Below are 12,096 nucleotides of genomic sequence, written 5' to 3' on the forward strand. Positions count from 1 at the left end.
AAATGTGTGAGACCCTTGGCTACATCCCAGCAGTTAAAAAAAAATACTAGCATGAAAAGAGAAAGGACGAGATGTGCTCTCATTTTTATCTCAGTTACAAACTACATGACTGGGGTAGATAAGTCAGCTGTTCCAAATCTTTATTCATCATCTTTAAATTGAATTTATAACACCTACCTCATCAATATGCAGTGAGCATGAAATGTTATAAATGGATATTCCATCTTTTAGTAATATGAGACTTAACTGAGAACCATTGACAAATCAAAGTTCTCATTACAGTGTCTGGCATAAAGTAGGTGTCAACCAACAATTAACTTCCCATTTCCTAAACAGATACAGAGCCATATTTTATAGCCAAGTGGATGAAAGACTACTTTATGTGAATCAAAGTAGTCTTTGATTCACATAAAGTCCTCCACTATGTTACTATGAAATGAATGGTATTAGTGACTACAATCATAACCAACTTCTCATTGAGCTGGATAGATAGAATACTCATAGTCATTTAATCTACAGGTTAGAAATCAATAAAAGGAGAAAGAAGTTCAAGTATACCTAATAATGGAAATTACTATTAGGCAGTAATATTAGCAATTTAGTGTGTGGATGCCCAAATTATAGTTGTGTTCAAAGACTAGACAGCATGGGATGCCCACTGAGATACATTTACCAAAATTGTCCTATTGACCCTACTAATTGATCTAACTCACCTATGAAACTTTTATTTTTAATCATGAATTTTGAGCCATGAGGAAAATAAAGATCTTTAAAGACACGATTTTGTGGGAAGCATTTTTTATTCTTCTGATAGTAGCTTCTGAACCTTAATAAAGAGACGGTTATAGAGGCCACCAATGCAGAGGATTTTTCAGATGTAACACAAGCTCCCTCATCCATCCTAAGTGTGAGTGGTACTTGATTTTGACAACATTCTGGTAGAAATTCCATATACCCTAAATGTTCTGTTTTTGGAGATCATATGAGAGAAGGTGCATTCAGGGAGGTATGGCCATAGACTATTTTTCTTCAGAGGTCACAGCTGTAGTAATAAAATCAAGGTTCTTCATGGTGACATCCCAGAATTAAAGCAAGGGTGAGTAATTAGATCATCATGAGTAAAAAAGCAAGAGATGTGATTCTCCTCTAGTATTTTGTAGCTGGCACAAAATGGAGGTGGGGTAAGTAAGATCAATCATATACTTCTCCCTCACTGGGGTCTTTTTCAGTGGCTAAAGTCTAGTTACATCTTCATCCATGGGAATATACTCAGATAGACTTTGAATTCAATAGAAATGGAAAAATCAACTACTTATGGCAAGCACCCTGTTCTGATATGCATGGAGATAGATTAGGAATGATAGGAATTTTATTTAGTCTCTGGACACATGCTAGAAATAAAGGGAGAAGCCAGCTACTGTTGAGGAAAGGCATCTAGGGTGACTGACAATCAGTATACACACTGCGACTCACACTGTGTTACTGACTTTATGTAGGGACTTTTCTTAGAGTACTCAGAGGCATTTGGGATAATACAAAGGATTACTGCTAGTAATCCACTCAGGAAACTCCTGTATAAGGCAATCACCACTTTCTTTACTCGCAGTGAGAAGTAACTGGCAAACAGGCTGGAAGACTTGTGTCAGGTGACCAGGAAATATTTCTAAAACAAAACTGAAATAAGAAAGTAACTATAGTCACAGTACTAGGAGACCACTCAGTAAGAAGAAAGTGGTGTGAGTATCACAAGAGCTGATGATACAAATTGGGATGGCTTCATAACACAATCCCTGTCAAATGGCATGCAGGCCAGTATCCCATCTCTGAGATTAAGGATATCAGTGTTCTATTTTTAGTTATTCTTTCTATGTATAGGCACTATACAAATCATTCTGTTGTTAATGTTTTCTTCGCACTTAGGATTGGGGCCTACCTCACTGGATGAACTCAATCAACAAAATAATCTCCTTAATGCTGTATCCTTGGCTGTGGGCGGGGGGAGTTCTAAAGCTTATACAGTAACAGCTTATACCTTTGAGTGTGTGGTACATCTTTTGTGTGTGTGTGTGTGTGTGTATTCTAATTAGTTTCATTAAGTCCAATTAATTCTAATTTCTTTTATAACTCTGTTATGCTAACTTATCTGTCATTCCAGTTGAATTTGATAGTATATAGTGCATGATAACTCTATAATCATTTTAAATGATAAAATGTTTGACAGTCAGAAGTACAGAATTTTAACAAATCTCCATTGCTTTGCGCTACAAACTACTTGAATGAGGGCATGTAAAAGATGTCATTTACTGAGAATAATTCATAAAGAGACCCCCAGAAGTGAAAAATGAGTTGAAGCTCTTAGCCCTGAATTGAGTACCTTCTCTTGGACACTGTGAAGTTCAAATATTTCTTGCAATAAATGTTATAAATCTTGAAAAGATGGTCTATGGTGATAAATAGGTGGCCTTAAGGTAAAGAAGCATAGCTAATCAACTTACATGTTGAATATTCCTATTGACATCAAAAGCGCATAGTATGTTCAGTAAGAAACTGACTAAAGGGCCATTTGAGTGGGTTTCTATTTAGAAATTATGCCTATCTCGACAATTTTCACAAAACTATCCTTGAATCTTCTAATCTATAATCATAAATTTCCTCTCTGTATGTGGAAGTATTCTTGAACTACTTCTAACAATGCTTTGTATTTTTCATTATAAAAGTCTTAAGTTCTTTTTATTAAATTGTACTCATAGATCTGGATGTTTTATTTACATAAATGAATTTACCCACTTTACATTGTTTAATGTTTGTTGTACATTTGCAATAATACGATTAAGTTTTCTATATTGACATTGTATCATGTGACCTTACAATTTTTTTCTAGTAATTTTGCATTGGGTATATATTTGCATGTTCTTTAAGAATTTCTTTTGCATGTTCTTTAAGAATTTCTACATTTCACATTATGTTACCTACAAATAAAAATGGGTTTATTTTTTCCTTCTTCTACTACCTCTCCCAAGAAAATAAATAAAAGAAGAAAAAGAACATGACTATAGGTCATTTGGAATATCCTTTATTATAGAATTAGAAGAGATAAATGAGGATTATTTATGGAAATCTCAGACTCAATCAACATTTATACAACTCTTCTTGTTAAAATTTCTCATATAATCCCAGTACTGAGAAGGGGATTTCATAGCACAATCCGAGTATGTGTATTCAGATCATCTTACTACGACAGTTTATAAAATAATGTAGATAGAGAGCAAGCTACTGACAAAAGAACTAATTGCTTGTGAATGCAAGTAGGGATTGGCACAGTGGTTAGTGAGGCACTAATGGATGAAGAGATATTTCTTGGTGCAACAAGATGAGGGCAATAAGGCCCTATATGGGTTCAGCACTAAAAAAAAAGCACAATCCTTTAGGACAAAGACCAAAGTACAACGGCACTTCATGTTGTCAGAGACCTTGGTGGCTACAATCAATGAGTGATCTTCAGAAGATCCATTACAGAGAAATACATCACCACCAAGAAGCAAGGAACAAAGAATTGATAATTACCAGCAAATACTGAGCAACATTAGATGTTAAGATTTCTAAGAAGCTGTGCCTTTCTAGCACATCATTCCATTTTTTTTTGCAGAAACATCTATATCATCTATTTATACACAGAGCTGATGTGTGCCAAGAGTACAAGACAAGCAAAAGAAGACCCCAGTTCTTGAGTTTTGTGCACAGATGGTGTTAGTGTATATGCAGAGGGCTTTTCAGATGAGTCGGTTGCAAAAGTTCCATGCCATCTCATTCCTCTATGATGTCCTCAATTAGATGACAACACCCAAAGGTGGTCCATGAGAGTATAGCTTGGTAGCAATTGGCAGTGTTTTAAACGGTGAGGCCTAGAAAATCACAACTACTGCAGGCTGGAAAATGAGCTCTTGGTGGAGATTTGTGTCTATTCAGGTAGCAAGAATGTGTTGTTGCTGTTAAATAACTACAATATTACACCTTAAGCAAAAGTTTTTAAATAACTTAGTTGTTTCTTATCCTAAACCATTAGACATAGCCATCTATAGGTTCAGATCTCAAATAGGAACATTAGTGTAGATATGACTAAGCTTGGGTTGACAGATTTAAAGTATGTTAATTGCCAAAAAGGCTATTTCTCAAAGAAAGATGCCAGCAATTAAGCGGTACTCAGTTCAAATGATGAAAAAATCTGATTTGCCAATAGTCAAGAAGTTCAACAGGTTGGATAAGCAGGTGTCTTTAAATGGCAATAAAATATATAGTTTCATGAAAAGGTGGTAGATATTCATGTCCGGTAAGATTGGCTTGTATGAACACTAGATTCTAATTAATAGGCAGAACAGAATTCAGGTTCTAGTCTCTCAATGACAAGAATATTGGTAGGATATGATGATGCCACTATGATCGCAAACAAAGAACCTGAACAAGTAAGTAACTAAGACACAGATGAGTAAAGAAGAAGATAAAAGCTTTGGATTCTGTCCTAGGCACACAAGCTATAGGGCTTGGGCCATCAGAATCAACGAAGATTTCCCTTCATTGGTAGGGAAGTGAAGCTGAATACATCATCATCAGTGTTATATTTTTACGTGTGTGACTCAGACTGGAGATACATTTATCTGCAAAATTTCAGAATTCTTGCAAAAATTGGCCATAACTAGAAAGTTTCTGTTCATTGTCTTCATCATTGTTGCCGTGTCAAGTTTGGTCAGGGGCCATCTTCCAACCAACAATTTCCAGTTGTTTAAATTCCTGGCAGCATAAATGTTCCTACTTGTTTTAAGGTGATGTCACAGCAACTTATTTGTATTTTGGAATTTGTGAAAGTTAATAAATCACTAAGGCCAATGGTGAAAGGGCTGTGCGTTTACAACATGATTTCCTATATTCCTTTTACTCTTAAGCTACATTTTTCTCCTTGCTGGAGTTCGAGAACGTTTAGCAAGGCATTCTCTCGTGAAATGACCAGCCTGGCTACAGTAAAGACATAACTGAGTTTCTTGCTGGCGGGCTCTCTTGGCTGGGGTGACTGGCAGTTGGGCTCCCTGAATTTGCTTGGGCTCATCCTTGGCTTGTAAACCTATGGGGCTGAGGAAGGATAGGTGGTGATTGCTTGTGGAAGAAAACATTGGAACCTGACTTTCTGACTGTAGGAGTTCTGGCTTGTCTTTGTATTTTTTGTCCAGCTGAATGCACTGAGTGACCAAATCTGGTAGATTGCTTATTATGTCTGTGATTTCCTCATCCTGGGTGGGCTCAACTTGTCCCTTTTGGAAGTTGATGCTCTGACTGTTCTCACTATAACTCAGATTTTGAGGAAGAACTTGGAAGGCAGTAGCATCCTGCTGATTGTTGTCTCTACTGTCAACCTTAACATTCATAGGCAGGGTAATTTCTTGTTTCATGGGTTCACCAAATGACTGCTGTAACTCAAGAAGCAAGTTTTCATATTGTTTCAATAGATTACTCTGGTTGGACTCAGAAACGATGTCACAACTTTGCATCTGCTGGGATAGGCAGTCAAAAAAGTGCTTGACTCGGGCATCATCTGCAGGATTGGAAATCTTGAGAGCCGTCAAATAGGTAGTCACCTGAGCAAGAAACCCTGTGGCATTGGTTGGCTTACCATGAAATTGAGGGAGATGGTTGCCTGAGTAGGGTACAGACATCACTGGGGTATTCTGGACAGGCACAACTTGCTCTCTTAAAGTGGGGTTATCATCAGTTGGGTGCTCTATTTGTGATGGCACAATCAATTTATCTCCTTTCAACAAGGAAGTCTCTGCCTTTAAGGTAGGTGGTGATTCTGTGCACTTTTCCATTCTCCTCTGGAATTATATAGAACTGGATAGAAATTCAGTACCAGTATATAAGACCAAGGGACAGGCAGTGATTTGGTTTGGGATCAGAAAAGACACTGTCATGTACAAGCAGAAAACAGCTATTCAATGTCACTAGAGAATGCTGAGAGCTGAGCTGAAGGTATACCACAAAAATGTTATCTTCTACTCATCACTGCTTCTTCACGGAGAATGCCATCATTCAACACACTCAGAAAATATGCATCACCCTGGAACACACAGAAGAGAGGATTTGAATTAAGGAAATATCATAGACACAGTAATATTTCTGCCCTCTGTTTCTTTGTAAGTATAGACATTAAACTTAATACTAACCCTTTATTCTAAAATGTCTTTTATAATCACTGTCAAAGGTTTTAGATTAGAGTTCAAAATAGCATTGGCTATCATCCCGACCAACAAAATTTATGATTTCACAGATTAAAAACAAAGACTCAGAGAAACAAAAATGTTCGCTCAAGGTCACCCAGCTAGTTAATATCAGATTTGGTATGCTCATCAGGGCAGCAATGCAAAACAGCACTTTCTCCAGCAATTCATATTCTGCTTGAGTGTTATGATACATCATGCTACTGATCATTCAAAACCTGATATGGGGACAAGAACATTGGATCTTAACAGAGGGGTTTTTTAGGAATACAGAAATCCAAGTCCCATCACAGACCCACTGAATAACTTTTCACACTTTGTCAAAATTTCCAGTGTAATTAGAATGTATATTGTGGTTTGAGAATTACTTTGTTTAAAATGAAATAATTACTGACTGTATTTCACACTCACACCTTTAAGTCTATTTTGCTGACAGATACCTGGATGCGGTGTTGTTAGTTAATCTGTTTTTTCTCCCTACAATGTCCTTGTCTGAGGTCACATTTTTGTTGTCATGGAAATAATTAGGACATCACAAGTAAGATGAGCACATAAGGTTGAGAACCTCACAAATAAGAACAGGATGTTCTTAAAGGTATAAAGATCAAAATATTGAACACTCTTCCAAGAACTGATACAAAGAATACAGTAATGAATAAAAATCAAAAATATTCCTCTAACATATAAGATGTCAGTTAGTTTGAATTATGCTTTACTTTAGTCCCTTTCATTGCCCTTCCTTTCAGAGCATACACTCTATATGCACTTACATTAAAGGACTTTTAAAAATGTACTTATATGTGCTACCAGGAGGAAAAAAGTATATCACTGAATCTTTCAGACTATCAGTCTCTCAATGGATAGACCATGGACCTAGAAAAAATAACAAATATTACTGTTATGTTATGGAGATGTAGCAACAAATAAACTCCTAGCGGCATTCTGCTCTACCCATGGATCAGTGTCTTGATCATCTATCATGAGAGAAGCTTCTTTGTGCAGTAGATGAGAACTAATACAGACCCATAACTGGACAATTTATAGGTACTGAGAGCCCTTGAGATGTGCCAGTGTAAATGTTATGTCTTCATCACTTTCTCTTCCTCCAGCCTTCAGGAAGCTCTGTAGAAAAGAAGGCAGAAAGACTGGAAGAGCCAGGAGGGATGGTGGGCACCAAAGAAACTCTGTCGTCCAGATACAAGAGGACTGATTGAATATTTGAATTCAGAGACTATGGCAGCATCCACATGGCCTGCACAAGTTCAAGTCAGACAGGGTCCCAGGGCTGGGAGGGGGAAGTGGATACCAGCTTCCATACCGAACCAAAAAGCTATGCCCAATTGTCATCCACTTGCAAAGGAATCGTTATTTTTCTCCAATGGAGTCTCACTGGGTATATTAACCACATTTAAGGGTGAGCCCATGCCTAGCAGTAGATGGTCTAAGGATGGACCAATGCCCAACAGTAGATGGCCAGAACAAAATAACACCCAGTGATATTTTTGTAGATTGTTTTATCTCATATTGCTTTGTTTAGGTATTTTTGTCTTACAGGCATTTTGGTTATATATTATGATGTCTGGTTTTATGTTTTTGGTGTGTGTGTGTTTATTGTGGATTTTTCTTCATTTTTTTCGTCTGGTTTGTTTTTATTTGTTTGTTTGATTTCTAAAGTGAGAAATAAAAAAGGATTAAAGTTAGCAAGGATTGGAGAAAAGTTGAGGGAGGGGAAAAAGTGATCAGGATATATTATATGAGTATATATATAAATGATGCATATCTGAGCAGTAACTGCAATCACTGCACTTGGACTTGGGAGTCCAATGCAGGAGAGATTAAGCGTTTGGAGCAAGATACAGGCTAGCCAGAGCTACAAAGTGAGATGTTATCAGTAAGAAACAAATAAGACTTGTTTTCATAGGTTTCATTGAACAGTCCTATGCTCTAGACTAATAGAATGTATTGTAAGACTGAAACAGCATAAAACTGTTGTCTAGAACTCTGTGACAAACACTAGTGGGGATTAATTTTGACCACAAATAAGTCATTTATGTGTAAGTTTCCATATATATATATATATATATATATATATATATACCTATTGTATCTATGAGAGAGAATGGTTGTGTCAGTGTGCTATAAGAACAATAATCTAGCCGGGCAGTGGTGGCACACGCCTTTAATCCCAGCACTCAGGAGGCAGAGGCAGGCGGATATCTGTGAGTTCAAGGCCAGCCTGGTCAACAAGAGCTAGTTCCGGGACCGGCACCAAACCAAAGCTAAAGAGAAACCCTGTCTCACCCCCCCCCCAAAAAAGTACAATAATCTAGGTGGCAAAAAATGGCAGGATTTCTTCTAAAATTAATTCAGTACAGTTGGGCAATGGGTGCTGCCTCATGAAGCCTATGCATATTACGTGCCGACAAAGGAGAAAGAGCCATTTCTTGTTTCCTTTTCATATCTTAGTATTCTGGAGCCCTGTTATACCTTCTAAATATCTCATTTCTAGGTTACCTTCTGTGACTACATCCCTGTCATTCTTGATAGGTTTCCACCAGTACTAAGATAATAAAACATTAACAAGAGCTAATCATCAGTATATCTCAGGATATTACTTTTTACTCAATATGCGTAACAATCAACTTGGTTCCAGTATCTAGAAAGCCCACTTCAGGGATTCTGGGGTGAATTCCAGGAATAAGCACATTTCCAACTTGGGCTGCTCTTGATTTGTGATGTAGATGGTTCCTGTGCAAAGTATGGTGCCTCAAGGAATAAAGATGTAGTAGTAGTGTCACAGAGAAGTAAGGATTGGAAGAAGGTATATTTCAAAATAAGAAGGTGCTTGAGAGATATGGTAGAGTTGATGCCCTATTTTACTTTTACATAAAATCCATAAAGAGCAGATACCATCTTTCAGATAGCAGCAGAATGCAATAAACAAGAGGCTCTGCAGAAAAAATGACTTGGGCCCAAATCTTGACTCAACCTAAAGTTGTATGGTCTGGGCAATTTATGTAATCCTCTGAGAATCACTGTCCAAACTTTAATATATTCCTCATAAAATATAAGCCCAGCGTTTCTCTTTCTCTCTGCATATAATATATATGTACATGTATATAAAATGCATGTGTACATGTGTTCAACTATATGTATATGTTCAAATGTTTATGCATGGATCACAGCTTTTCTCTGATGGCATTATTCATATTGAGTGCATTCTATTAGTCAGCAATGTAGAGCCTCTGGCCTAAGTCAAGAATGAATTTCCAATTACATTTCGTCTTTAGTCTTAACAGTTCTAAATGTAGTTATCAAGGTACAATGTTTCTCAAACTCACCATGAACATTTTCACAGTACAATAAATAAATCTACTCATAAAAAGAAATGCTTCTAACACCTACCTCCTAGTGTTTTTGATGGCTAACAAATGAACGGACATCTGCACAGCTCCATGCAGATGGCAAAGACCCCATAAATGTTAGCTATCATTTTTCTAGGTCCATAGGTGTGTCATCTGTGTTTTATAAGTCAAATTTCACCTTTTCAGATTTCTGAAAGGTGACACAGAGCATTACTGTTTATTATATAACATTTCCTGCAGTATCTGGGGAAACATCCCATAATTAAGCCATTAAAATTTCAGCAGGAAAAATGTCTGAATATTCATACTGAATTCAATATAGACAAAATTCGTGTCAAATCAGGTCAAGTTTTGCTGCCAACTAGGTTTTATCAACAAAATAATGAAAAATTGACTTCCATCTCATAGGCCTCTTTGATTTCAGAATCAAAAGAAGAAGCATTTGTAGACCTCCAGTAAACCCCTTTATTTAATTGGCAAGGTATGGTTATAAATTTCCCTTTATGCCTTTGCCTTTTGCCCTTTCCTTTTATTTTCAGCAATTTCATATCTCTGTGAGGGATCTTGATTCTATACAGAATTATGTATTCAAGGTGGCTTAGCATTTAATATTTCTAATTATGTAGTGGGGTGAAACACTTGGTAAGATTAAAAGCATTAGCCTACATGCAAATTATACAATGCCACTGTTGTCAATGGCAAATACCCATTCCCTCGGAGAAAATATACCTGGTCATTTCGGTTGGAAAATTCCTTTTTCCAGAGATCATTGACCTTCTATTGGATTCCCCATAGAAGATACTATTGCAAAGACAGCCAGTCTGAAGGATTGGGCCTTAAAGAGCCAAAGCAGAAACAAAGCAGCAACCTGAAATGCATACGTTTTGGAGCATCAGACTAGTATAACTGGACCAGATCTGATACAAAACTGCATAGATTTTCTTAATGTGGACTTGTTTCAGCTATAACAAGAACTACAAATACTTTTAGTAAACTGTTGTGAACCATTTCTTTATATTCACTTGGCTCAAAACCACAGTTAATATTTTCTCTGGACACAAAATTTCCTTCTAAAACCTTTTGAGACCACTTTGAAAGAAATACCTTGCTGTAGATCAGATCCATAATGTGTTACAAAAAAAGGGTTTGTTTTTTATCTTGGATCAACTAGAAGTTGGTAAGACCCTTAATATGTAGGGCATGACAGAAGGCTCAGGTAACCAATGCAAGTTTTCAAGGGGTTCATGGTCCAGTCTTTATTACTCTATTTTCATGTTCTGGACTGTATTAAAATGTGCTTCCTCCTGCCAAAAGGCTAAGAGCAGCAGGGCTGACTACAGATCAAAACCTCCAGACTAGTGAGCCAAAATTAATCTTTTGCTCCCTTAATCTGATTGGTTCTAGTAACAGAAAGCTGACTGTCTCAGGCCATCAATGCTCTAGTGTCTATAAGAGAACTGCAGTTCCGCTGTTCTCCAAGTGTGTAATTACTTCTTCTACCATTCAGAAGAATAACCTTGAATAAGACATGTTTTTCTATTGAAAGACCTGGATAAATCTAGGCCCCTCTAGCAGAAAAAATAGAGCCAAAAATCTAAGCAGGAAGAGAAGAGCCAAAATTCTAGGTTAGCCAGTTCAGTGCCTCTGTTTTAGAAACTAGCTGAAGAGAAAGTTAGATTATAATCTTGAGAATAATCTTGAGAAACAGGGAGTTACCCCCTTGTGATTATCACTGGTATTTTCAGAATTTTTCAATGATCAATGGTATTTTCGGAATTTTCCAATGACTGACCTCCCTACCCCCTTTGGATTACTGGGTTGTGGATTTTTCCCTTAAATACCCCTTCTCCCAGCAACTCGGGGTCGAAGTCTCTACCCCTGTATGGGAAATGAGTTTCGGCCCTAGTGCATGGGTTCCTGTCAATAAACCTCATGTGAATGCAGCAAGGATGGTCTCTTGTAAGTTCCTGGGGGTCTTTCATTATCTCTGGACCTAAGTATCTTTATATGCATACTGAAGAATATTGGGCTTATTATTAAACTTTAGTGTACTCTAGGAATTATAACTGAAATGGTTAGCAGAGGAGCACAGGAGTGCTTTTTTAGGCATTCCTAACAATACTGATTTAAGTGACCCTCAGCTTTATCTTGGGAATATTAGAGACTGACCACACACACATATCATCTCTCTCTCTCTCTCTCTCTCTCTCTCTCTCTCTCTCTCTCTCTCACACACACACACACACACACACACACACACACACACATACACACACACTGTCTCACACACACATAATTACAGTGTTCTCAGAAACTTCTAAAAATTTACCATATAGAATTTTTGATTTCATATATAATAAGTCTGGGACATTGACTCTGGGATGAAACCTGGTAATATGACTATTAAACAGCCTCTGCAAGTGAGGCTGCAGCAGAAACTGCAGTTAATGCTTTTGAGAAACTTTAGG

The 12,096-nt window shown here is 37.2% G+C and overlaps 1 protein-coding gene across 2 annotated transcripts in view; it reads right to left on the reverse strand.

Annotated features, from left to right (window-relative positions):
• Positions 1 to 3,058: 3,058 nt before the first annotated feature.
• The window catches only part of Rtl4 (retrotransposon Gag like 4), a 378,737-nt gene continuing 369,699 nt past the window's right edge, over positions 3,059 to 12,096 (reverse strand). The window contains exons 1-2 of one of the 2 annotated variants that reach the window (XM_075958176.1): positions 7,034 to 7,136; positions 3,064 to 6,103 (exon numbers count right to left, since the gene is read on the reverse strand). In XM_075958176.1, the coding sequence (XP_075814291.1) occupies positions 4,938 to 5,855 (918 nt within the window). In that variant the 5' untranslated portion in view covers positions 5,856 to 6,103; positions 7,034 to 7,136 and the 3' untranslated portion in view covers positions 3,064 to 4,937. Of the gene's footprint in view, positions 6,104 to 7,033; positions 7,137 to 12,096 lie in introns of those variants that run through there. The other variant, XM_075958175.1, reaches the window with a different exon arrangement.

The sequence above is a fragment of the Microtus pennsylvanicus genome, chromosome X (genome assembly GCF_037038515.1).
Source record: "Microtus pennsylvanicus isolate mMicPen1 chromosome X, mMicPen1.hap1, whole genome shotgun sequence".
NCBI classification, from domain to species: domain Eukaryota; kingdom Metazoa; phylum Chordata; class Mammalia; order Rodentia; family Cricetidae; genus Microtus; species Microtus pennsylvanicus.